We start from the raw sequence: 25920 nt of genomic DNA, 5'->3' as shown, positions 1-25920 counted from the left end.
TGCATTATGGAGGAGGAGGCTTACGAAACCCCAAGTACTGGGAGTGGGAAAAGTGAATGAGAGGGGGTCGTTATCTCGTGACAATCGCCCGACTTCGTGAGGCGTTCATCGCTCGCTTTTTGGTTGCCGGCTGAGTGAGTGTGGAAAGTGTTATTGTCACGTAAATTCAATTAGTTTAATTACGAGTTTCATCGATGTTGGCACCTCTGTAGTGCCCTCTTTTTCCTCCCTACATCTCTGCAATTTTTGCCTGGTGAAATTAATTTTTCGAATATTTAATCCCTGATTTTTGGGCGGCGAAAGTCACTTTCGGGTGGATTTCTTTGTGGTGGGTAAAAGTTGTTAAGGTGTGAATCACACTGGGGTCATCCAAGCTGACTTCATTAATTATGATTGAATTTATATCTTAGTGGAGAAAAACTTTATTTTTATTTATCATAAAATGTATGTTATTTGAGAAATAATGAAAATCTACCAAACAATATGATCTCTACTGAAATCCTTCAAGGTTTTAGCAATCTGGGGTATTCAAAAAAATAGTTCAGATGATAATTTAATTTGGCCATTACCATCATACCCAAAAAAATGAAAAAAGACTAAAATGTTTTTTTTTTAAAGATACTTTCCTTTTAAACCCCTTAAACTCCAAATAGGATTCATTTAAGTGGATTAATTTGCCTTGCTTAGTGGGCAGCTTCATCAATTGTCTCGGCTTTTCCCCAATGCTAGCTCATTGGATATCAGGTGGACACTTTTCCCGCATTGGCTACGCCCCCAAAAATTTGCATGCAGACCCCGCCGAAAGAGACACCAATAGAGAGGGTGCGAACGAGGGAGGGAGACCTGGGTGCAGCGGGGTGCGGTGGTACTGGTTTTATTTTATTTACCTGTAGTAGGGGAATCCCTGCGGCACATGAAGATCCATCGGCATCCCTCCGGCGGCGCCTAGGTGCGGGTGGTGGTGCGGATGCGAGTGCGGATGTGGGTGCGGATGCGTGTGCGAGTGGTGGTGATGGTGCGAGTGGATGGGGTGGTGCATCGAGTGGTTCTGGACATGCGCCGCAGCAGCGGCAGCAGCGAACCCGGCATCGGAGGCCATCGAGTGGTGGCCCAGAACGGCGGCCCAGGGCGATGCCACGAACCCACTTCCGTGGTGATCCATTCCAGGGAGGTGCTACCTATTTATATCTGACTAATTTCAGGTGTATTAGGGTGGACCGAATTTTTATAGACAAGGTATCGTAGGGATGGGAAGAAAGCTGTAGAGTAACAAATCTTTTAGATTTAGAGTCAAAACTTATGAAACCAACATTAAAAGTTAAATATAAAATTATTTTTATTTACTGTTAAAAAAAAAACAAGGAACGATCTTAAGTTTTTGTTAGCGAAAGATATTTTTGAAATTTAAAGAGAGAGCAATTTATATCAAGGATACATAGGAATCTTTAAAGCTGTATTCGTTTCAATTTTACATTTTAAATAAAAGAAACCATATTTCTAAGCATCGGTGTTACTTCAATTAAAAGTAGTTAGATTTGATATTTGTTTTTTTTTTGTTCAAGCGAATCCATTTGGAAGAGCTTTAATTTAAATCAGCAGATTTCATTCCGCTCCTACAATTGATCTCTCATTCTGTCAGCCATAGAACTCGACCCACCCCAATGCGACTATTTATTTTCGGTGATAGCTTTTCAGCTATTTATCTTTGATTTGATGTGGTCACACGCACTCTCACAGAGACACAAGCACTTGGGGATTATATAGACATATTCGCACATTCTGTTTGGGCCAAGATGGCGGCCATTATTTACCGTTAACGCGCATGGCTGTTTTAGGGGGAGTTTTCGGGAGGTGGCCCAAGTCAGCCCCTCATAATCATCCCTCTGTCCCTACTCCAAAAGAAACCGACGGCAGCCGAAAAAACTGATGCAGCAAACAACAAAAAGCAAGAAGTTGGCAATCGAGGAAGAAACCCGAGTCACAAAGTCAACCTTGAGTGAGGGATGCTATCCGTAGGATGTACGGGTGTACGGGTGTACGGGTGCACGGATGCGATATGCGATACTACGGATGCGATAGGGATAGAGCAGGGCTCTCTCGCATCTGGGCAGAGCTTTTCCTTTCGCACGTTTTTGGTCCGCGTTCACCTCTGCACGGCACGAAAATTGGCGATAAACTATCGCCTCGCCTCGCATCAGGAAACATGGTCGGTCGCCTCGGTCGTTTTGGTCGTTTGGTCGGTTGGTCGGATGGTCGGTTGGTTGGAGGTTGTTGGATGGCTGGCTGGCTGGCTGGATGTTGTTGGTCCGAACTCCAGAGCATCGTCATCATCGTCATCTCATCGGTGCTGCATCTGCGAAACTTGGAGCGGCGCATTGCAAGCTACTGCAAATGGTGGTGGAGCAGGTTTTCGTATGGGAGAGTCGTCAAAACACACAGATACAAACTCACACAATGATGCTGTGCCTCTCCAGCATCCACACATCATCTATATATCATGTTTTTGTTTTGGCCTCGGGGTCTCTCCCCCTCTCTCTCTCTCTCTCTCTCTCTCTTTTCTCTCTCTCTCTGGAGAGCCATGAGAACCACCTGAGTTCTCTCCTCCGTTCGATGGATTCTCTGGAGAATTCGCTAGGGGCAACAACTCTCAACACGCCAGCGGTGATGTTGTGTTCTGTGGATGGTGTGTGATGTTGTTGAGGGCGCGATAAGGAGGTCTACTGGGGGAGTCATTTGCTCCCATTATGGGGAAGCTCATTTCGGAATCAATTGAGGCTTGGCGTAGGAAATGTATTATTTGAAATATTTATTGTAGAGATAGGTAAGGAAAAGTTTGAAAACATGAAAAAGTTCACGCTGTTTAGGTGCTGACTATTCTTTAATTCATTAGGTAACAACTGAATTTCATATTTTAGTATTTTAATTGTTAAAAAAAAAATGGCATAAGGATGTCCTACAGAATTCTATTGAAAGAAGAACTTCGCCATGGGTAATTACGAGAAATATTCATTATAATATTTAACAGAACCAACAACAAATCGGTAAGTCAAGTTATGGTTCGAAGAAGTTTTGGGTCACTGCACAATAGAAATATATAATTATATGGCTAAAATGTGTAAATCATTCTGTGCTACTTAGTTGCACCCACAATTATCCTAGTACTGACAGTTTTTTCTTGAAAAATTTAATTGGCATAAACTATCCTTTGCCATTTCCTTTCCATAGTTGTATTATAAGTTACCATCCGCCATAAACTCTTGCCCAAGAAACTTCTTCTTATTAGCCAAACCAAACATGTCTGGCTCAGCTCCCCCATTCCACCAACCTGACCTGTTCCCACAAAACATTTATAACTAACAATATTTCCATTCCCATTCCCATTCTCATAACCATTTTCACAAGATAAGGGAAATGGCGGGGCACAGAGGAAGGGCTGACAACTTAGTTAAATAAGGCGCCACCTGTCAAGTGATTTTCAATAAAATAAATTCGTGATTACACGACAATATCGAAACGAAAAATCCAAGAGATCAGCACAACAATAACAAAAGACTCCCACGGGGGAATGCTGCTGCCTCCCAATCTCCGTTCCCCCGAACTTACCTTCCTGCCCCATCACACACACGACTTGTGCTTCAGGTTGCGAATCCTTGGCACACACTCATATACTCAAATACTCATATACTCAATATCCCCGGGCAGACGGAGTCTCCACTTCTGAATCGCAATCGTGCAGGGTCAACGTCAATACTGAATGTTGTCGCCGTTCCAACTGTCCGACGTCTGTCCGTCCAACGGAGCGTCCGTCTGTCCGTTTGTCCGTCCGTCCGCCACTCTGTCCGTCTGTCTGCCGCAGTGTCTTGGCTTGTTTACAGTGTGCAAAAATCATTTAGACAAGTTGACAAAAGCTCGTTTGGAACGTGAGTAACATGAGTTGGACCCGAGACTCGAGATTCGAGACTCGAGACCTGGGTCTGTTGCCTTGCTGCCTGCCTGCCTTCGGAATTGGTTCTGTCCGCCTCGTCGGTTGCCGTTTTCTGTGGCCGTTTGGGCTTTTGGAGCATCTCGAGCATCTGAAGTCTTAATTCTAAACATGGCAAATGTGCTTGGAGCGTGCTGCTAGCTGCTGCTTTGCTACTCTGCTTCGACCGACGACTTAGGCTCGCGGCGGAGAACAAAATGAAATGAGGCCTTGCCCCCAGTCGGCTGACCTTTGGATGTAATGAGAATGATATCCCAGCTCGGAATGTTGTGGTCTGGGGCTGCAGATACTGGGTTTAATAGTGGGTGTGATATTAACGATTGCAAAACAATCTTGGCAGAGGCAATAGACAGTGATATTGTTATTGAAAGCGCTGAGAAAGCAAGGGTATAATTTAAGTGGATAATGATAAATTGTAAAGGTTTCATTGCAATACAAATTAATTAGATAGGAAATTATGGGTAAACAGTGGTGATCCCAATTTAATGTAAATTAGTTCTTAGGCAACCAAAAATATAATAATCTAGAGCTTTTTAGCATTAAACTCAAGCTAAAATATTTTACCTAGAATTTTGGAAAATTCGTCGTAACACTTAGAATGAAGTACCAAGTCAACTAAGCTCTTTCGCATCTTTCGAAATGACAGATTGAAACTAAACGCATATCAACACGAATTACCCATCCGGTATGGTGACCCCGACTGTGAAGGAAGTTCATCAAGCATCCAAAAATGTGAGAGTCACGACTTTGCCATGTAATTGCCTTATGTAAGACATCCTATATGCGCATGCATCTCTATATACCTGTCAGGATATCGAGTGAGGCTTCAAGTTGGTAATATGTGCTAAAATGTACACAAAACTTAAGCCAGGGCTGGTGGTGGTGGTGGGGAATATTTGACGTCGTCCTGGGGCACGTGACGAGCATAAGAGATTCAGCCAGGATGCAGGATACGCTGAAACTTTGCGCCGGGATTACAATTCTCACTTTGGCCAGGAGGATTGCCCCGGAATGAGTATTGATTTTCCCCGGGCGAAAGTTTAATGAAACTCAAGGTTCTAATTCGTAAAGTTTAAAGTCGAAACTATGCGTCGATTGATTTATGCCCTTGGCCCGACAGGTTTATCAGTCAATCGGGGAATGTGGCAAAGACCTTCTCGGCTCTGGACTTGGACGGATCGTATCGGGTCGCTTTGATTGATTCGCTGAAAGTGCTACGAATGGAAATTACGAAAAGCCAAGCAAAACAAACGAATAAATCGAGGCAAGCGATCCACACTGATCCACCGATCCGAACGGTTTTGAGGGTTACGTGTTCGCCATATTAAAGGCCCCCTTCAGAGCGAGGGTTGGGCATTGAGATTACACTCAAAGAAGCGTTAGACATCATTACTTTTTCAGTCAGGAAATATTGAGTGACATATATGTAGTAAAATAATGAACCATTACAATTTGGATAGCTCAGTAGAAATAAAAGAAACATGTTAGCACTATAATCCTAAAATCATCTCATATTAAAGATTACATTTGAAGAAACGCTAGAAATGAGAAGATCATATTTGTTTGAAACATTGAATGACAAATTCAATTATTACGAATTGTTAGGATATGGATAGCAAGGTAGGAACAAAAATAAGTAATATGTTAAATCTACAATCTTAAAATCATATCTGTTTTAAATCAGAATACAATGATTGGCATTTAGGAAAATTATGAACGTTAACTATTAAGATTGCATAGTAAAAATATTCTTAACATGTTAGAATCGTAATCTAACTTTTTTTTGAACTTGTAATAATACTATTTCGATGAGTGCATGTATGACCATAAGAGGGACCTACAAATTGTTTGTTTTGGACGCCGGTTTGTTTTTCGTTTGCCTCTCTTTTTTTGGCAGTTGCTGGCGTGCATTTAAATAGCACACCTGCCGAAGACCCTGGGACTCCACCAACTTCGTAGAATTTGTCGATATTTATGAGTCTCTGTTGCCGGGCCTGTGATTTCTTGGATTTGCATAACTGGGTCTCTCGGTACGACCCGTACATGCTTAATTTCTTCCAAAAAAGATTGCCACAAATAAAACAACTTTCGACGCCCCCGATTTTTGGTGAAAGAGCAGAGGGACTTGTTCCATCTTGGCCACTTTTTGGGGATGAAGTCCGTTGGCGGAAGTGGCAAAGTCGGAAGGGATGCCGGGCTTGTTTCTTTGATATTGATTTTCCGAGACCTCCACTCGCAACTTTGCAGACGTGACTGGAATGGTCAGTGTTGCTTCTTTTCCTCCCGAACTGGGACTTCATCTTGAGGCCGGACTGTATGCAAAAGTCGCACCTGGAACGTGTGAACAGTTTTTAGCAATTAACTGACAACTGATGATGGCCAACTGAGGCAGAGGAGGCTGTCCGCTCCTCTCTCTTTTTTTTTATCCAGAGGCATGCGGCACGCGGCGTCATGCAGTCTGGCCTGGCTTAAAAGGATGGTGATGGAGGGGGGGCGAGCGGCGTGCCCCAAACATTCATCCTAATTGGCGTTCAATCTCCGGCTGCCTTCGATTTGCATGCACACGCGATGTCCGCTGGCCAAACTCGAATTCGAACTCCAACTCAAACTCCCAGCCGAAGCGGATGCCGCACCACAAGTCGGTAGCCACGTTCTCACATTCCAATTTGGACCAGATATTAGTGCACAGTGGAATCGATTGAATAAGGAGTGCTCTTTTTAAAGTTATATAAACAAAAAATTTCATTGTTGAAACATAATTAATAACTTATAACTAATTTTAATAATTTATTTCATAAACTGAAAACTTTTCGAATCAAGTAAGGCTTTTTTTGAAATTTAAAATAATAATACAATCTAGATAAAGAACTGGCAAGGTACCTCAACACCTTTAAAAAAAATGTTATTATATAACTTGTGTAAAAATTGCAAGAAACAGCTCTTTCCACTTCTTTAACAATTTCCTTTTATAAGTTATTTCAATCCCTTATCAAAGTTAATTTTTTTGACTTGTGCTAAAAATTATAAAAAATTAAAAGGAATTTCAAAATTTAAATTCAGAATTTAAAGAGCTTTTTATATCTGCACAGTAATTAATCCTGTTAAATATCGCATTCTTCCATTGTATTAAAGAGTGCCACAGTTGAAGCTCAATCGCAATGTTTGCTCAACTAATTAACATTTTTAATGGCGAATCCTTGTAAGACAACCTTGGATGTTGCCAGGAAAATGGCGAGTGAAAAAGTTGAGAGCGGGCGAGTCTTGCGTTTGTTTGTTTTTAAAGGATTTGTCTGAGCTGTGGGCAATGTCAAATGTTTTTATTTAATTTAGATCCATAGCGGCAGATTATTTATGCCGCCGGAGCTTCCGTCTGCAGACCTACAGAAAAATGAGAGAGAGACACGCTTTGCCGGCGCTTTTGATTTAGATTTGTCAAACAAGCTCGAAACTTCTCCACAGATTTGAATCGGGATGCAGTCAAAAGAATCTTGGAGAACCTTAATGGGCTAAGATCGGATGGTACGAGTTTGTAATAGAGAAATATATCATGTGGCCAGGGAAAATGTTTGGACAGCCTTTGACTTATCGCCAGACACTATCCTGAGTGTCTCTGTGTTGGTTTTATCCTTAAAGAATCAGGGTGTCCTTGGGCGGGTCTTTACCGTTACACTCACTTTCTAGGGAAAGGAGCAGAACCCAATAATGTCATAAATTTCATAAAGTGTCAGAAGGAACACCTGAATTCCCTTCAAGGACATGCTCTGCACCTCACTTTTACTGTTGTCGAGTTTTCTTTTGTAAAGGTGTCTCTTGGTATAGAGGCGTTTGCCCTGCTTTATCGCATTACGTAATCACAACTGTGGGAACAAGAAAAGGTAATGATTTGAAACAAGGAATCGAGGAAAGGTTATTAATTTGGTTTCAAAAGGATGGTAATATATCAAACTTAAATCGTAATGAACCTGATGTAACTGCACAAAAACTTAAACCAATAATAATACTACAACTTAGATGTCACTTGAAAGATTCAATCTGTTAACTTCAATTTATATTATAAAAAATTGTATTTAGACAATTTAATTTTATTTTTATTTAAGCAAGACAAATTTGTTAACAATCGATTTCCCCAGAACACATCTTCGTAAAGGGTTCAATGAACCACCCCCACAAAGTTCGCCACATATTCAGACCGGACTCTTACTGACTTACCTGTTAATAATTCATGAAAATTTTTATCGCTGGCCGCAAATAAATTGAGCAGCGCCGCCCCGGCAATACCCATTTCGGTTTTACGATCGATCGAAATTCCCAGTTCGGACATTCCAACTTCCTTGCTGACCAGTTCGATTCGGTTCGTCAGCATCGTCATCATCGCACGGTCATCAAGTGTGGATTGTCCATAAAACAAACCCTCAAATGAAGCGGGGGTGTCTTCATCCCTGCCCGACATATGCGAGCATTTTCTCTATTCGATATTCAGGAATTCCTTGGACCGTGGCAGATATATGCAGCTTTAATTATATGTATTAAGTGGATTTGCAATCGCAGTCGGAATTCTAAAACAATTTAAGGAAACGAGCCGGTGCCAAAGCAAATTGAGTTATTAAAATTAAATCATTCAAGATTCTTGCAATTTTTCGTGTCAAACGGGTTTCTCTTTTCGAGTTCTAGAATGGGTAACGACGGACGAGGCGTTAGGGGGCGGGGGATACGGACTGGGGGAGTGGCGCCTCGTTAATTAAAATGCAATCAGCGTTACGAATACTAATGAAATAATCTGTAGCTCAGTGTTTTCTGTTTGTATTTTCTGGGCTTGGAACATAACTCAATTTGTCAAAAATTTTACAATCACGAAAGGGGAAACTCGGGGAAGTGTTAACAATTACTGAATTCGTCACCGTTTCAATGAGAAATATTGGTAACTAAAATTAAATTTTAAATCCAGCTCATAAATTTTATCCACACTAAATTTCATAACTTTTAGGGACTTTTAGAATTGTTTAACGTATTGATGGCTATTATAATTAATTGTGGACAAAATTTCCAAGTGTTTGTTGTCTGTTTCCTCTCTTTGTTTATTTTGTCTCATTTATCAATGCAGTGTTTTCTTTTAATAATATTAGAATTGTGTTATATAAAGAAGCCGATTTAAATTGGAATAGTTTAGTTAGTTTTAGTTATATCTGTTTTCTCTGACAGCTTAGTTTCTCTTAGCTTAATTCACAAAACTGAATCAATGCAATATGGTGGTGGAATTATATTGTTACACGAGCTCTTCAATCTCGAACTCTACCCCAAACGTTACCCCTTTTCGTCACTCCACACGGAGTTACCGTTGTCAGAATCTGCCCCAAGGCCCAATGCTCCATTAGGTTTGAATATAGCCTCAGGAACAGAAAAGAACGAAAGGCAGGAAGTGAATTACCTTCGCTTGTCTGAACGCAGGTTCTACCTAAGGGGTGTTCGGGGTCAAGGGTCAAGTCGAATGCCCAACGAAATGGAAATCGAATTTCCAGCCATGCTTTAACGGGTGATAATCTGGCTAATCCTACATAATAACAAATAAAAAAGAAAGCAAACTTCTGCAAGCACAAGTTTATACACAGTTGCAGCTATTGCAAAAATTAAGCATTCTTTAAAACATCTACATTTTTTATTACATGCGTTTATGTCACTGTGGACGGCCGTCCACGTAGTGATGATGAGCACTGGAAAGTTTGCCCAATTAATAGTAGTGCCAATGGCCACCATCCTTAATTGTTTCTTATTGCTATTTCACTTGTCCTGTTCATACAATGGTGGACTTTTTTATCAGATTAGACTACCTACAGATGTCTATGAATCCCTTATTACAACAAACCATACATTGAAATGTTACAAACCTAAACTAACCCAACTAGCTACTGATTTTTGACTCTCCATCACGATTTCCATATTACGCAAACAATTTGCAAGAAGTTTTCGGGGCAATAAAATTAATCTACCATCTAAATGAGCCATCTCCACGACATGGTCGAGTGCCTTCTGCGCCGGATTCAGCTGACCATCCCAAGAGGGCCAGAAACCGCAGAAAACAGAAGCCGACCAATCTTAGACGGGGATGACAGTCGGAGATTTGCGATTTGGTTTTGAACTCGGACATAAATAGTGTGGAGACAAAGATTGCGGCAATTTAAATTAATTATTTAGCAAGCTGGAAAATTATTCCAGTGGCCTGTGCGATTTATCAGCATGTTATGTATTATGTATGCTAATGCTTAGATTATTTCGGGTCATATCTTAGCTTTGGCTTGCTGTCCTTTAGTTATACTTCTGTTTCCCTTGGGGTTACTCTTTCGCTTAATTTCTTTCCTTTTTGCTTTTGCTTTTTCGTGAGTCACGCATTTCGAGACTGCCGAAAGTTTAATGACACTTTATGATGTCCTTGTCCCTTTAGTGCTTTAGTGATTTGCTGCTGAGCCAGCGCAGAATTTCTAATTGAAAGATGCAACCAACATATGAAACTACGAAAAGGGGAGTGACATGCTGGAAGTTCGTAGTTCAAGAAAGTAGTACTTCCATTAGCTAAAAAGTTTTTAATGACTACTTAAAAAGTAAGCATGGTAAATGTTTGGGGGAATAAATGGCTAATGAAGTTTTCTCTTACTTCTCAGCGAAGTTTAATAAGAGAATGATATTTGGCTACACGATGCAAAACTTATTTATTTATACTAACAAAGTTTCAAGATAATGTCGTCTAAGAAACCCATACAAAATATTTTTTTAAAATGTCATTGCCAGTTGTCCTTTCTTTCCATTATCATCGTTCGAGATAGTAGTTCAACTTTCATTACCTTAAAAATTTTTGGCTTATTTATTTATTAACAATGTTTCCCCATACCAAAATTTTTTAAAGTGGAATTTTTCTCTTGTTTCCATTATCGACATATGCTGCAAACTATCTATCTACTGGCATCTATCTATTCCCACCCAAAAATCAATTCTAAAAAACTGGAACAGCCGTTACCCGTAGCCACAGTGGAACAAGCCGATTACATAAGCACAAACAGTAACTCTTAAAAACAAAACAAAAAATCCAACACGAAAACCGGCGGAAGTTGGTGTGAAATATTATGCGAATTTGTTGTTGTGGGTTTGCCTTTTGGCAATACCCTCCCTCTGTGATTTGTTTTTATGTTTTACAGAAATTTTAAAATGTTTTCACGGTGGCTTCGAGCGAATGTCAATAAACAACAACTGTCACCAATTTCCTACTGGCACTTCCCCCTCTTTTCCTGTTTTTTCGCTGTTTTGACAATAAGAGGACGCAAGTGTGTAGAAAAAATACACACGAGTGTGCGAAATTGTCGGAGATTTATCAAATCGCGAATTGAACTTCCAGCGTACAAAGCTCCTTATCACATCCTGTTCCTTTGGCAACAATTTCACGGCGTATTATTCGAGTCTGTGCTTTTCGCAATTTTAAAACGCGAAATTTCATTTAAATAAAACAGCAATTTGTCTGCAGACCCCCTCGGCAATGTTAATTTGATGTTTTGTGATTATTAGCATTTACCGAGTTAAGTAGATTAATTCAGTGTCGTTAAAAAGGGAGTTTTGTTTCACATCTTAGAAGTATCAATATATACATGTTATTAACTGTATTTTAAGCAATGAGTCGAACCGTCCTTCTCTTCTATTAATTTTGACTTGAATACACTTAAGCTAAAGTGTGAGAAATACTTTTGTAAGTGCAATAAAATTGTAATTATTTGTTGTCGTCGTGGAAATTACGTGAAATGTTGTTAAAAATATTTTTACAGCAAAAGTTGGGACATAAACTGAGTCGAGAAACGAAATCTCTGATTTGTCTGCTCAAGAAGGCCATAAAAAAAGCGAGTAAGGCAGGGAGTTGAAGCGAGGCAGCGATAGAGTCGTAATGATTTCCCATTTGAGATAAGGTTGGGCATCAGGTAACTCCCCCTCCCCCTCCAACCCAAACCCAACTCCCCCGCCCTCTTCCCCGCGATCCGTGCTTCTGTGCGCCATTAAAACCTTAACCCAAACTGGATCCGATCCGATCGAGACTGAAAAAGTGCTCTCGTTTCGTTTTTAGATCTGGCCTGATTTTGTGTTGGTTTGTTTTCTCCGCAGCGGAGAATTAACAAATTTTATGGCCCATTCGATGTGACGGGCAAGGCAAATTGGGTTTGGGAACAGATCGGAGATATACTGTCTGGCGGAATGTGCAAATATATACAACAATTGAGGGGTTAATGGAACTAGCCTATTAGATCATATCTAGTTGTTTTTGGCACCGTCTAGAGACGTTTGGAAAAAGCCTAATAACCAACCATTTTTAAGTTTGGATCAAGCTAAGATTCATGTCAAGAATGTCTTATCGATGTCTGCAAACCTTATCGTCAGCATGTTATCCATTGACTGTATGCACTGAGGTCATAAATTCCTTTCGCGCCTAAGCTCATTACTATTGTTATTAATATTACCTTCTTTTAAAATATGACCATTTCCTTAACTATTTTTAAAAAAGTTAGACTTATGAATAACCATATAATTTTTGCAATAGCTGCAAGGATACAAAAACTTGGGCTTGCTTTCTTGTTTTCAACATATTTTACTCAACATAGCTTTGTTTCATTCATATCACATTGTCAAAAAAATTTAGAGCTTCTCTTTGTGAGTAAAGCAATCCGCACTTTGATGTCTTGCAGTGCCCATCTAACGCTCATCTGCATATCGGGGAATCAATTCCTGGTTGATCGTATCTAATTTAAGCCCCTGTCCTCCCTGGACTCTCTAAACTTTGGAGTCCGCCGCCACCGATTGCAGTGCCATAATTTGCAGGCGGAGTGACTGCCTTGGCTGCTACTTCAGAAGACGTTGCCTTATGAAAAAATACGAAGTATTAAAATCATAAATCCAATTGGAAATGCGCGTCACGTGCGGGGAACGTTAGTCTCTGCCAAAGGAGCTGCCGACGCCGCTGTTCGCTGTCGTTGACTTCCATTGCTCCGCCTGCATCGTCGTATCTGGTGGATGTGGACACACACTCGCGCATGGAGTATATACCTCGTCCACCTCCCTCCCGACTTTAATTCCACCGCCTGATTTTACTTAAAGAGATTAACTTCTAGGCTCTATGGAAATGCCCATCATAGTTCGTTTTTCCCGTGAAATATTCATGAACCAACCAACACGGGCCATAAAACAATAAAAGTTGAAGCAGCCAGAGGCCATAAAAATATTTAATGCAAAAGGAATTGTCATGGAGCCCTGGCTCAAACAAACAAATAAGTCTCCAAAGACATATGAGGGGAAAGCTGCCATAAATTCGCTGCCCCATCCTCCTCAATTATGCAGCGGAATGTTTTATGTTCTCTGACTGCAGGATGAATCCTGGCTCTGGTCGTCAGGACATGCGTGGCTCACACGGCGCGGAGTTACTTAGGTTGATTAGTGTCGAGTGACTGATGAATAAGTAACAAACAAATTATCACTCGGCGGTAAGACGACTTTCGGCTGGGTTTTCCCCTCAATCATGGCATTTGCATAAACCTTTTCCTCCGCCCCAGCGGCCAACTGTTTGATCCGCAGACAAATTACCGGCAAAGTACAGATACCCAAAACAAAAAAAAGGGGAAAATCAACCTCAATACTGAGTAAACAACCAAATGAAGACCCCGCTCCGGACTCCGGTGAAAAATCGGCTACGTTGTCTACATATTAAAAAGTACGCAACATACAGAAAATCATTGTAAGTTCCCCAAGAGAAATACATAAATGGGAATGGGAAACGGATCATTGCAAGTGCAGAGAAATGGGTTAAATTGAAGGAGAAATTTAACCAGTCAGATCAAGCTTACTGATAAGGTAGGATTTACTGGCATCTGTTTGTTCAAGACTTAGCAATTGTAAATCTTGCCCCCAAACTGTGGAATACAAACAAAATAATATCGACTCAATTTCTCATAGGGAACATTCAAAACATCTGTATGTAACATAATGTAATTAATTAGAAATTTAAATAAATAAATAAATAAATAAATTTTAGTTTTGAACTTCACAGAAGATAAACAATTTTTATCGGATAATTTCATTGAGTCCTTTTAGGCCCCTTAAACTGACCTCTCTTACATTACTATGCATTTCTATTAGAGTTCAAAGTACATTTCCCGTGTAAACTTTGCTGATATCTTTTGTTCAAAATGGCAGACTTTGTTTGTCATTAACAGCCCCACAGCAACAGCAACATCTACGGCAGCAACATCAACAACATCGACGGCAGCAACATGGACGCAGTAATCAGTCACATCGAGCATCGACTTTCCAAGTGAATGGGCGGGACGTGACTGAGCTGGGCATATATACATATATATATTATATAGATGGGTCCCAGTATATAGGGACATACATAAATGAGTGCATACAAACTCTATGTGTTTTGGATGGGGAGTACTGCCCCATCCATTTCTACCATTTGTATTCTATTTGCTTATGTAAACATGGCTCCAACTCCATTTCCCTCTCTTTCCCCCAGAGAAGCTCCCTCCTTGTCTAGCTGCCCCCTGCTTACTTATTTACTTTTGTCCCCTCTAGCCCCGTCTCCCTCGCTCCATCTACTTCTGTCTCTGTCTGTGTGTTTGGATTTTTTCCTCGGTTTGAAATGTGACTGAAATTTTAATGCCAAATTTTTTGTTTACCCTCTCTATCTCTCTTTCGATTGCTGTCTCTTTCATTTGCATTCCATGTTTAGTGCAAACAGGAAGGGGGCGTAGGGCGTGGCAGGGCGGGGAGTAAAGACAAGGCATGTGTGGATTTATTATGCTGATTTTATTCGTTGTCGCTTTTAATAATAAAGAAAAATATTTATTAATGATTAATAAAAAGAGTCCGCAAAGTGAACGTCATGCGATGAGTCACAATCAAAATTATGACGGGTGAAAACGAAGTTCGAGTTCCTATAGAAGTGATTGACTCATTGCCAAGGTTCTATTGGAGGCAACTTCCAGACCATTTTCATAATTATAAAATGCTTTTAAACTTCGTCGAGACTATAATTAATGAAATAGAAATCATTGACTATTTTTATTTTCAAAAAAATACATTTGTTTGCTATTAACTTAGAAAATCATGAACTTATAATTAAAAATTCATGATATATGAGGATTTTTACATAATTATGACAATATAATAATCCGAAAGTTTGGAAAATTATTGCGTTGTAGTTGTAGCTTAAAAGTATTTCTTCTTAAATCGAGCAATTTTATTAACTTAAAAAGTTCACGTCATTTCAATTTCATGCATAGCTAATGAGAAATCACACCCCATTCAACTAAACATATATCCTTGATTTGAATGAAAATGCTTGAAAGGAAAATTCAACTTTGAGAAATTTCCAGGCAACTTTTCATCTAGTTCTTCATTGTATTGCATTTGCATTTTGCCGAGAGAGAGAAATGTGAAAACATTTGTACTTTGCATCTGAAGTTTGTGACTCCCCGAGAAGCGGAACTTTTTAATGAGATTTAATGGCGCCAGTGGGGCAAAGTCCGGGAGCCGAGAGCTGTAAGTGAGCATTAAATCATGTTGGCCACCGCGGATAAGGAGCTTTGGGCAACCTGATTTGGAGGTGAGGGGTTTGGGTTGAGGTATCGGGTTTCATGACCCGAACATAAATCTCTCCCTCAGCGATAAGCGAAAAGTATTCAAATGGAATTATTAAACTCGAACAGGAGGCAAACATCCCTGCTCCTGCAGATTCGAGGAGATTCATCATTTCATAATTAGACCCCTTCTTAAACGCCACCCATGTGGAGAAGCACATGACAACAGGAAAAGTTGTGGACTTTTTCGTCTCTTTTGACCGAATTTCTGTGGTCACAAGTGTTAATAATGGCATTTGATCCGCATTCGCCGTCCCCCAAAACTTAGCTTATTCTCTGCGGTAAATGAAATTAAATTGTCCTTTTTCATTTTGATGCATATCAGTGTGGGAGGCTGGGAAGGACAATAAATTAATATTAGCGTGTGTGTTGTTGGACCCCGGAGCAGTAGCAAAACAACAACCCCCGGAACGAATAAACTAATAAAGCATATGGACAGGACGTCGGAAAATGTTACATGTGTGCTGGGAATTGTGCAAGGAAGAAGGTCCTGTGGCAGGATGCGTGTGCGTAAAGTTCGACTGGTGTCAGTTTGCTGTCAGTTGCAAGGGGATGGGGGTTGGCTGTGGTGGGGACAAGTGGGTGGTGCTGGGGTGAGCACATCAGTGTCAATCAATTTGTGCAAACAGCAATGAGCGGAGGATGATGAGTGGAAACCTGCTCCAGCGACTAATTGAGGAAGCAACAGCAGGATGACCTGAAATTAGTGGAAGAAACAAGTGTGCGCAAATGATGAAATGAACTTTGATGCCCAATAGTTTTTAATCATTAACCAATATCAACAATTGAATACTTGAAGTATCCTATAAAAAGTATAACATTAGAAGCGACCTTAGTTGACCTTCAAGTTATGGATTTATACTAAATGAAAATACAAATTTTTAGTTAGCCAAACCATTTCCCACGTGCTGACATCTATATTTGCCATATATTGCCTAGATTTGGCCGCAATTTGCTGACGACTGTCGACTGGTTTGGGTAATTGTGGCTATTCAAAGGACAAACTCGCACACATATGAACACACAATTACACACATATGAGCGGCTTAATGACACACACCCACACACGCGCCCAGATAATCACTGTCCCTTTCCCTCCCCCGCGTCATTTAAAAGGCTTTTGTCGGGAGACACATTCATGCATTATTCATTGCACGGCCTCACGCATTTTTCCTTATTTTCCTGTTGTTGTTTTTACCCAAAAACGCCGTCCAGCAAGTGAAAATTTAATAAAGAGAAATTTCTTCTTGCTAACGAACTTCCTGTTTCTAAATGGAGAAAGAAAGCGGCACAGGACACACAGGCACAGATTTTGCTTACCTCAATCTATTTTTATTTACACCTTATGATCGAGGTTAAGGATATTATTAAACTCAAAATGTAGCAAATGCTTACAAAAGCCATTGTGCATAAAGAGTATCCATCTTTCCTGCCACTGCACTTTTCCCACATGAGCAGTTTCCATCTTTACCATTTGTGATGATTCTTATTGGCACTTGGCCACATTTTCTGCATTTTGATGTCCTCGCTGACTGTTGGCTGCTCCTTGATGCGATTTCTATCAGCGCCTGGTAAGACTGGGCGAAAGAGCTAAGCAGACCGAAGAAAAACAATTTTCGCAACAAAGCACAAGAAAAGCCAGCCAAGTGTCGAACGATGTCGCAAATGGAAACACGTGCAGGACACACACCATTTCCACAGTTCTACCTTTGCCACCCCAACCCTTGTGCCAGCTTTTCCACTTTTTCACCCCCCACCCCTTGGTTTTTCTTGACTCCGCGTTCAGGGTTGCATTTAGAGACGAGCTAAATTTGTTGGGTGCCAACATTAATTTTATGTTTGTTAATTTCTTTTATTTTTCCAGCATTTTTTCTACCAATTCCCCGACAATTTCATGGGCATTTGCATATTTTGTACCTTCTTCGACCCTTCGAAAAAATTCCAAGGCGTTTCGCGTAGGAATACAAAAAATGAGACTAACAATTGGTTGAGAAATTAAAACGGGGAAGAATTGCGTTAAATTTATCGTCTGTAAAGAGGCCAAAAGGCCTGGAAATTAGTTCAACTAGAGGTTATATTAAAAAAATGGTGTAAACGGGAGGGAGCAGGGCTGGGAGGTCAAACCACCATCCCAACAACCCTTTGAGAAATACAGGACCCGCACATATGCTGCATTCGAGCCACTTGAAATGAAATAGAAAGGGGTAAAGGGTTTTCCAGCAGAGGAGGTGGCAGCACTTGTGGCTGGCAAATAAATCTTCCATTTCGATTTAAAGTGTAGCAGGGTGCCGGGCAAGATTTATGGCCCCATTGTCGATCTGTTCGATTACAAGGCCATATAATCGAATCCCCTGCCCTTCGAATCGAGCAAGCCCTTCGATATCCGCAGATGATGTGGCCCATAAATCCTGGCCGATGCCATCAATATTATGACTTGTCAAATTATGTTGTACTTGTGTCTCATCTTAAAGCATTTTGTTTTCCCATTTTCCGCCTTTCCTTTATGGTGGCATTTTTTCGGTTTCTTTGCCTTATTTAATCTGCAAAAGAGTTCCCCGGAGGGCAGTTCATGGCCTAGACCAGTTGCAATGACCAATTAATGCTAATTTCAACAAGGTTGGCTCAACCCTTTTCAGTCATGAACCATTTAACCTTTGAGTTTTCCCCTTCGTCCTCTGATTTTCCTTCTCCTATTCCATTTCCCGTTTAATTAGCCAATCTCAAAGCTTTTTTATGGGGACATCTTAAGGCAGTGGCAGCTGCTGGCACAGAATTTTGCATTCAAATTGCTTTTGCAAGGCGTTGGAGGTTAATGATGATATCTATGATTTCCACGTAATAGTGGAATTCAAATAAGTATAATTATATATATTCGGAAATAAATAATATGCCATAAAGATTACAAACCTATGTATACAAAATATTGTCTTATGTTTGTAACCGATACACATTGACTAAAAAACTAACCCCCCTCAAAAGCATAATATGCAACCATTCTCCATCAAATAAATAAAGTCAAGGTAACAGCTTTATCCCCATTTCCTCCCGACCCATTGAGACAGCCACCAAGTTTATTTACCCATCTTGTATGGCCACTGTTCAGTAGCCAATTGCAATATTTGATTGATGGCAAGCTTGGGGGAGTGAGCTGAGCGGAACTGCCCGATTATGTAAATCCCGCTGACCTCTGGGATGGACGTCGGCAAGTGTGCAGAATTGCGAAATTATGGAAAATGGGAAATGGGAAACGGTCCGGCGACGTCATTTGTCATCATATTCGAGAATGGCAGGGAAACTATTGCATAGCCGAACGGTCGGTGGTTGTTCTTCAGCTAAGGAAGTGGAATGTTAATGAAAACATGTGTCAGCAATAAAATGATAATCATGATTTACATCAGCAGCCTCTTCTTTGGAAAATAGTGGAGCAGCCCAAGGAGAGTAGAACGTGATCAATTCTGCGACTTTGCCTCCGAAATATTCATAATTCGCGCTTAATTGCACAGTGCTAAAGACATTTATGACATCCCGGCTTTATTTACGACCAGTATTCCAACTCCCCCTGATTGAATTAACATTATAGGAAAGGATATGTGGAACGGGAACTTCCCAATGAAACCACTAATTTGTAGAGTTAGTCTGAAAATTAAATTATTGCTTACACACTCCGTGCAAAACACAACAGGGAACGCCACCTTCGTAGAGGGTGTTTGAATTTTATAATTCTTGCAACACTCTTGAAGTACAAAAATGATGAAGGGTAACTTCAATGCGCTTAATTTGTACCAGCAGAGAAGGGTTGATTGCAGTGGCTCACATAGGAAAAGGAATGTTTTTAAAGGGACAAAACATTCATTAGCCTTGTCTTTGTTGTTTTTGATTTAAATTAACTGACTTGTTTATTTCCATCACAACATTCTTAACTTTAATGAAACTACTTATAGTGTGTTTCTGCAAACAAAAATATTATATATGTACAGAAAAAGACTTTAGCTACCAATCCTTACAATCACTTTAATCGAAAATCTACTTTATGCCATTTAAACCAGACATGATCCCTCCTCCACCTCCTAATTAACCCCCAATCACGAGTAAAATCCTTGGCAACGTCTGGGCCATAAAGTCAAGCTCGCTTCTTTATCAAAGTGTTTTGTTTGCACTTTTTAATTTACTGCAATTCGGATGCCAAATCAAAGTGTGATAAGAAAAGCATAAAATGTTCGAACGGCTCCCGGGATCCAAGTGGTTCATTGTTCCATATGTGCAAGCTTAGCAACTGCCATAATTCAAAGGAAACTCGGGGCACTTCAGGTTTTCCTTTTCCTCCCCGTTTCCACTTTCCACTTTCATTTCCATTTCCATTTGCGAAACGGATTTATTTTTAAAATGCCGCAGGGATCGATTATTACCGTTCAAATTCGCATAAAACGTGCGAGTTGCCGGAACGATTTTAAACCTCTCGGTTTGACAATGTTCCAGGGGATTGCCTCACATGGGGTTGGGTTTTTTTGAGTTTGGGGTTGGGGGATAGGCAATAATTTAAGGAATTTGAAGTCAATCCAGAGACGCATTCAGTTCTTTGTGCGAACTCGCGATATGAATCTCAATAAAAATGCATTTAAAATTTTGACAAAGGACTTTGGCGTCCCATTCCCATTCCCATTTCTGATTCGAGTTCATTTTTGGCAATTTCTGGAGGATTGCGAGAAAGTTTCCATGTCACACGCAATTTGCTCGTAACTTTTCCACAGCTGAGGCCAGCAGAGAAAATGGAAATGCCTGCTCATAAATTCCTAAACGAGAGCGTTTTCCCTTTGCAAAATTATTCAAATGGTTAATTTGGAAACAAATTTGGGCAATGGCCAGCATATGGCACAAAGCAAAAGGGTATTGCAGTGAAATGAAGATGGAAATTTAAGATTAGAATGCAGATTTGAGTTGACCCCTTCGATCCCAATTTGGGCCACAATCTACTTGATCTAGGGTCCAAAATGTTTTTGCACTTTTCGTACATCACCTATCTGATCTGACCAACAATAACAATAATCAAGTTGCTTTGTGTGTGATATTGTGACATTTATGACGAGGACAGCGCCAAGGAAAAGGAACCCTGCTGATCGGGAAAACAAGGATCTGATGGTTTCCTGCACCTCAGAAACAGTTAGCCACCGTGGTAATTTCCAGGGAAAGGTCTCCAGAGGAGAAAATAATGTCATAAATTTCATAAACTGTCACACACTTACTCAGATACACCTGCCAAAATATCTACCTGGGCCATCGATAAGCAGGGTTCATCCCACTTCTGATTGGGAACTAATTATGCTGGACACTGAGCCGGCGACTGGAGTTCCAATTAGTCACATTACACAACCTGAGACAAAAACAAGTTGTGCGCCATAAATGGTCGCAAAAGAGTGGCTTGGTGGTTGGGGTATTTCGACCAAGAAGGATTCAAGAGAGGAGTTAATTGAGAGGCAGCCAAACAGGAATGCCAGGCCAAACTTAAGGATGATAAAATGCATTTTAACCAGATTGGGCGAGATGGAAATAGGGGTACACCATTGAAAGTTATTCGATTGCAGAGAATCCTTTAGAAACCCCTGTTCGCTCTGCATTTTAAGTTTTCTTTGAGTTTAAAAACTTTGTGTTTTACCAACTTTTTGCAAAGATACAAAAGTTCAAAAGATTTCTAAAAAAAAAACAAATTTATTTCAGTTTTTTTCTAACTTGTTTACAGGGATATTTTTTCATCGTTTACTCCACTGTTCTTCTTATAGCCCATCATAATGATTGACATCGAATCATAGGCAATGAGCCAACGCTAAACGATGCAGCACTAATTGAATGCAATTAAAAAGGAAATCAAAATTTAAATTACACAACCGGCCGATGGCCGGGAGCTGTGTAGTATGGAGTCGGAGGAGCACGTGTCCATCCACCGCTGGCCAGATTTAGAAGTCCGTTCCGCCGTAGAAGGCGACGCCACGCTCGGAGCCATAAGTCGGGGAATATAAGGATGCCTGGGCGATCGTACGCGGAATTCAAGATCGGTTTATGGTAACACGCGCAGACAGCGCGCAATTTTAGCCAAATTTGGTAAATTTCATTATGGCAGCGATCTGTGTCGCTTAGAATGCGGTCTTATCTCCTCCCCCGAGAAAAGATTTCTCGGTGAAGTGGCTAGATATATCCGAGATAAGCGGTTTCCTCAATGTTCCATTTCCGCCGGCCTACCTGTCGAATTTCTCGTGAATGAAGCCATCCAATGAGGGAGATGATATCTGTTTGGATCCCAGCACGCGCTCTGAATTCGAGAACTTTTCATTCACATTTCGTCTCGACAACACCCACACAAATAATATCTTTCTCCATTTTTGGGTTTCTTCTGTGCCTCTCTTAATTCTATTCTATCTAAAATTCTTTTTCATTCAGGCGATGCTATCAAACACGTTTTTGAAGCAATGGCGATGTTTTGAAACGTGATGGAAATTTCAAACTAATTTTTTAGACTTTAATGAATGGAACACAACAGTGCGGGAAGAGAAATACCACCGGCTCTTTAAATAGTTGTCTTTATGAAAGGAAATTCGTTCTATCAATGAAGTTGAACTTGTACTCACTCCCCTGTGTTTATTTTCCTCAGACTCCGATTCTCATCCCCCGTTCAAGTAATATGATTTATGATTCCCAATAAATCGAGCTGCTTGTTCTCTTCCTACATGCCAAGGCTTTATTTCACGCTCTAATTTTTTGATAAAAGCTGGTAGCAGATGGAGAAGTCTGAGCCACATTAATTCCGCATAATTTTCCCATATTTTAGAAATCCTGCCATAAAAATTGTCAGCACAATTAGCAGTCCTGAGAGAAGATGAAGAATTACAACCTTAAGACAATTGTTTTTCACGCTATTCCCCACGGAAAAAGAAACTTGAAGAGCCAGAAACTTAATTTGTGCTCATCATGGCAGGTTAATTTCTGAAAGGGTTCCGGTGGACATGTCCTGGCATATTATTAGCTCAAAAGACCATAACTCATCTTGGGCCCTCGGGCAGAAAGAGGTCATTTGTTACGACAGTTTCCCCGCTTCGATTCACTGTGTTCCATGACGAAAGTGTCGCATTTTTGACCCCAGTGACATATGTGGGAGTGGGTGCTGCTGGGATGGTCCACATACGACCACTTCTTGGGGATGTCGCTTGACAAATGATGCCACTTCGTCTGTGATTTATCAAAAAGTCGAAATTATAAAAATATTTTCGCTCTGCTACCATCTAATATCTGCTCTATGGAGGATTAATGGTGGGCATTCGAAAAGGGAAATTCCTCAAAAAGCTTAGGTCGGTTCGTTGCACTTGCTCGTTTTTGGGGGGAAGGCGGTCTGTTGGAAGGGGGCATGGTCGACCAGCTGATTGTTACGGCATCGGTACCGTTCCGTTGCCTCAAGTTCGCCTTGGCCTTTGGCCGGTTTGCCTTGGCCGCGTATCGATTTTCGCCAGACGCTGCAAACGTGACGCGAATCGCCAATTGATTAAACCAACCTGCGAAAAAAAATCCTTTTAAAGAGAACTCATACACTGAGATAGGCAAAATGCTATGATTTCGAACAAGCATCTAAAAACCTTTTTAGAACCATAGAAATATAAGTTAGAATATATGAGTTTAGATGGGTCTCAAAAAGTTAAGTTATTTTCCCTCGTTTTTGTACTTAATGTGTATTGAAACATGCCGAAGATAAGTAAGCTGGTTGTAAGTTGTATTTAAATTTTAATTAATGTACAATTTTTGAAGTACAAAATCTTTTAAGAAGTTTGTTCTGTTCGGCACTTATACTTGACTTCCTCGCTGCCCTTAAAGTTCAAAGTGTCAAAAAATTAGGTAATAATGATTGGCTTTAAGATCCGCTGGAGATTCCGCTGTCTGACAGTCTGCGGCATTTTTCCATCCAAAGTGTGACTTCGCGGCATGTTGGGCTTAAGTGCGGACATGCTGCGAACATTTATCTTAATTGCCATTCAATCGAGGACACCAACGACAGCGGCGAATTCAATTTGCATACACGCGATGTCCGCAGAGCCCTGGATATCTGAGTCTCTGTGTTCTCTATATGGGCTTCCTCCTCCGGATTTTCCTGCTCCAGTTGCCGCCTTGCGATCACCGATGCTCACTGTTTGTGCAACTAATTAACATTTTTAATGGGCAATCCTTGTAGGCATAGCCGACTCGCCTCCAAACTGAGGCAAAATGAAATGGATCCGTGTTTTGACGGTGGATGGATTTGATTTACACAGCAATTAACCGCAGAGGAGAGGTGAGGATTTGAAATTGCGATGGATGAGAAATGGGTGTAGGCTGGGTGGACTGATGGAGATAAATGTGCTATGAATAGACAACGTTTATATCAACCTAAGCTTTCTAAATGATATGTTTCACAAAATTGGATTATCAAGCTTTGAAATAACTAATTAGTTTCAGAAATAGCTTTGCATTTAAGCATTATTATCATATTTTAATTATCATGCAAAAAGAAAATAAGTATAAAAGTTACATTTTCTTATCACTGCAAAAAGTAGTAAATATAGTATTGAAGTAAGCTTTGATTATTTTCTCCATTAATCAACGTGATTTCCTTAAAAGTTTCATCACTCTTGGTAATCATTCGGTGCATCTCTTATCCCCCTTGTCATCTCTATTGGACATTCAGTGTTAATCCTTTCTCAGGATATGCTTTAATCTCTTGGCAACACGTCTAAACGCCTTTCCTTTCAGTTACAAAATGTCCTTGGATATGGCCCATCATTAGTGATTATTCCGAAGGGGAAACTCTTTTCCTGTATGTCATCGGAAATTACTATAGGCGAAGGTCCACCCCTTTCCCATTGCTAACACGCCTCATGATTGCCACTGCACGCGTTCGCTAATAAACCCCGACTCCAGGGATAATGCCCAATCCCAATCCAGCCTTAACCATAAGCAACCCCAAACCCAAACCCGCGAGATAAAGCCTAAGACGAAGAGCCGTCATATCGCGTTATGTCATCGCTCAAATAAATGTGAAAATGCTAATTTAACCCTTTTTATTATTCATAGTCTTTCACTTGGCCGCATCGACGATGGAGATGAACTAAAACCAGAAGCAGTTGAGATATACTCCTTCCTCTTTCGGCTGAGTGATAAATTCTTTGATTTGCATGTCTGGGGAGAATCTTGCTACTTCACTCCTTGGGATAAGATTCGTCCCGAGACTATATTAAGACATTTGTCAACTTAATGTCGAGGACACTTAGTTAAGTTATTAAAATACATTCGCCCGGAATATCGTACTAATCCAAGAGCTGGAGGATATATATATTTCATACAAAATCCCCCATACTTCTGTCACGTGTTTGGCTCACGGCAATTTCCGTCTCTATATAATTTGGTCGATTTTTCTCCCGATTCGAAGCGAATCAAATGAAGGCGACGCGTGTGGGTGTCAATCAATTGGAAATCTATTGTGAATAATTTACTTATGACATTTTGTGGCATTTCTTATTGAATTTGTCAAGGAAGGCATAAAAAAAACCAACCAAGGGTGATTTCTCCTTCGCTTTGACTTATTTTCTTCGGCCAATTATATTTGTTGTCCTCACTCCCTGCACGCGTTGAACATGCACAAAAATCTGAAAAATTTGATTTAATTTATCGAAAGACTTTTCGGCTCGATATCCATCTGCCCCTCTCAAAGAGTTCTTCATAACGTTCACTGCTCATCTTGGATACTCCACCTTGAGTCAGAAATCTGCTTCAAGGTCCAGACATCTGCGGGCGACAAAAACCCCAAAGAGACCAAAATATATTTCCGTTTTTTCAAAAGCTTTTTCGGCTACCACGAGTACAAGAAATTCCACGCATATCTTGCAATTTGAGAAAAGCAGGCAAAAACCGGCAGAGAAACCCCAGGCAGAACTTATTTACACTTAAAAAGAAGGTTCTATCACAAATTCTTAATGGTTAAAAAATAAGAAATAATTTACAAACGATTTGTTCTTTTATATAGAACAGTCTTTTTGTTATTTTTTACTAAATACTTCACTCATTTTTAAAAGTAATCTGGACACGTATTACGTTATTCTCCCGGTGTACTCTTCATTACCAAAACAAAGTTCAGCTTATACCTGAGCTCCAGCCAAGGATTCCATGTTCTTGTCCCACTCCCTGGCCTCATTATCTGCGATAATAACCAAACTTAACCCTAATAAAGTACAAATGGGACCAATTCGAATTCATTTGGCGCACATG

The 25920-nt window shown here is 40.4% G+C and overlaps 2 protein-coding genes across 19 annotated transcripts in view; one reads left to right on the top strand and one right to left on the bottom strand.

Annotated features, from left to right (window-relative positions):
- Positions 1–1999, bottom strand: part of LOC128259025 (protein trachealess) — a 30675-nt gene extending 28676 nt beyond the window's left edge. For 2 of the 6 annotated variants that reach the window (XM_052991112.1, XM_052991115.1), the window contains exons 1-2: positions 1658–1999; positions 888–1259 (exon numbers count right to left, since the gene is read on the bottom strand). In XM_052991112.1, coding sequence (XP_052847072.1) covers positions 888–1162 — 275 coding nt within the window. In that variant the 5' untranslated portion in view covers positions 1163–1259; positions 1658–1999. The remainder of the gene's footprint in view (positions 1–887; positions 1260–1657) is intronic. The other 4 variants (XM_052991116.1, XM_052991117.1, XM_052991114.1 and 1 more) reach the window with 3 other exon arrangements.
- LOC128259048 (uncharacterized) overlaps positions 1–25920 on the top strand; it is a 367779-nt gene that overhangs the window by 215396 nt on the left and 126463 nt on the right. The gene's annotated exons all lie outside the window — the stretch shown is intronic.

This window comes from Drosophila gunungcola (genome assembly GCF_025200985.1).
Source record: "Drosophila gunungcola strain Sukarami chromosome 3L unlocalized genomic scaffold, Dgunungcola_SK_2 000005F, whole genome shotgun sequence".
Lineage (NCBI taxonomy): Eukaryota > Metazoa > Arthropoda > Insecta > Diptera > Drosophilidae > Drosophila > Drosophila gunungcola.
The sequence above is the reverse complement of the archived record's forward strand: the minus strand, read 5'-3'. Positions and strand labels throughout refer to the sequence as shown.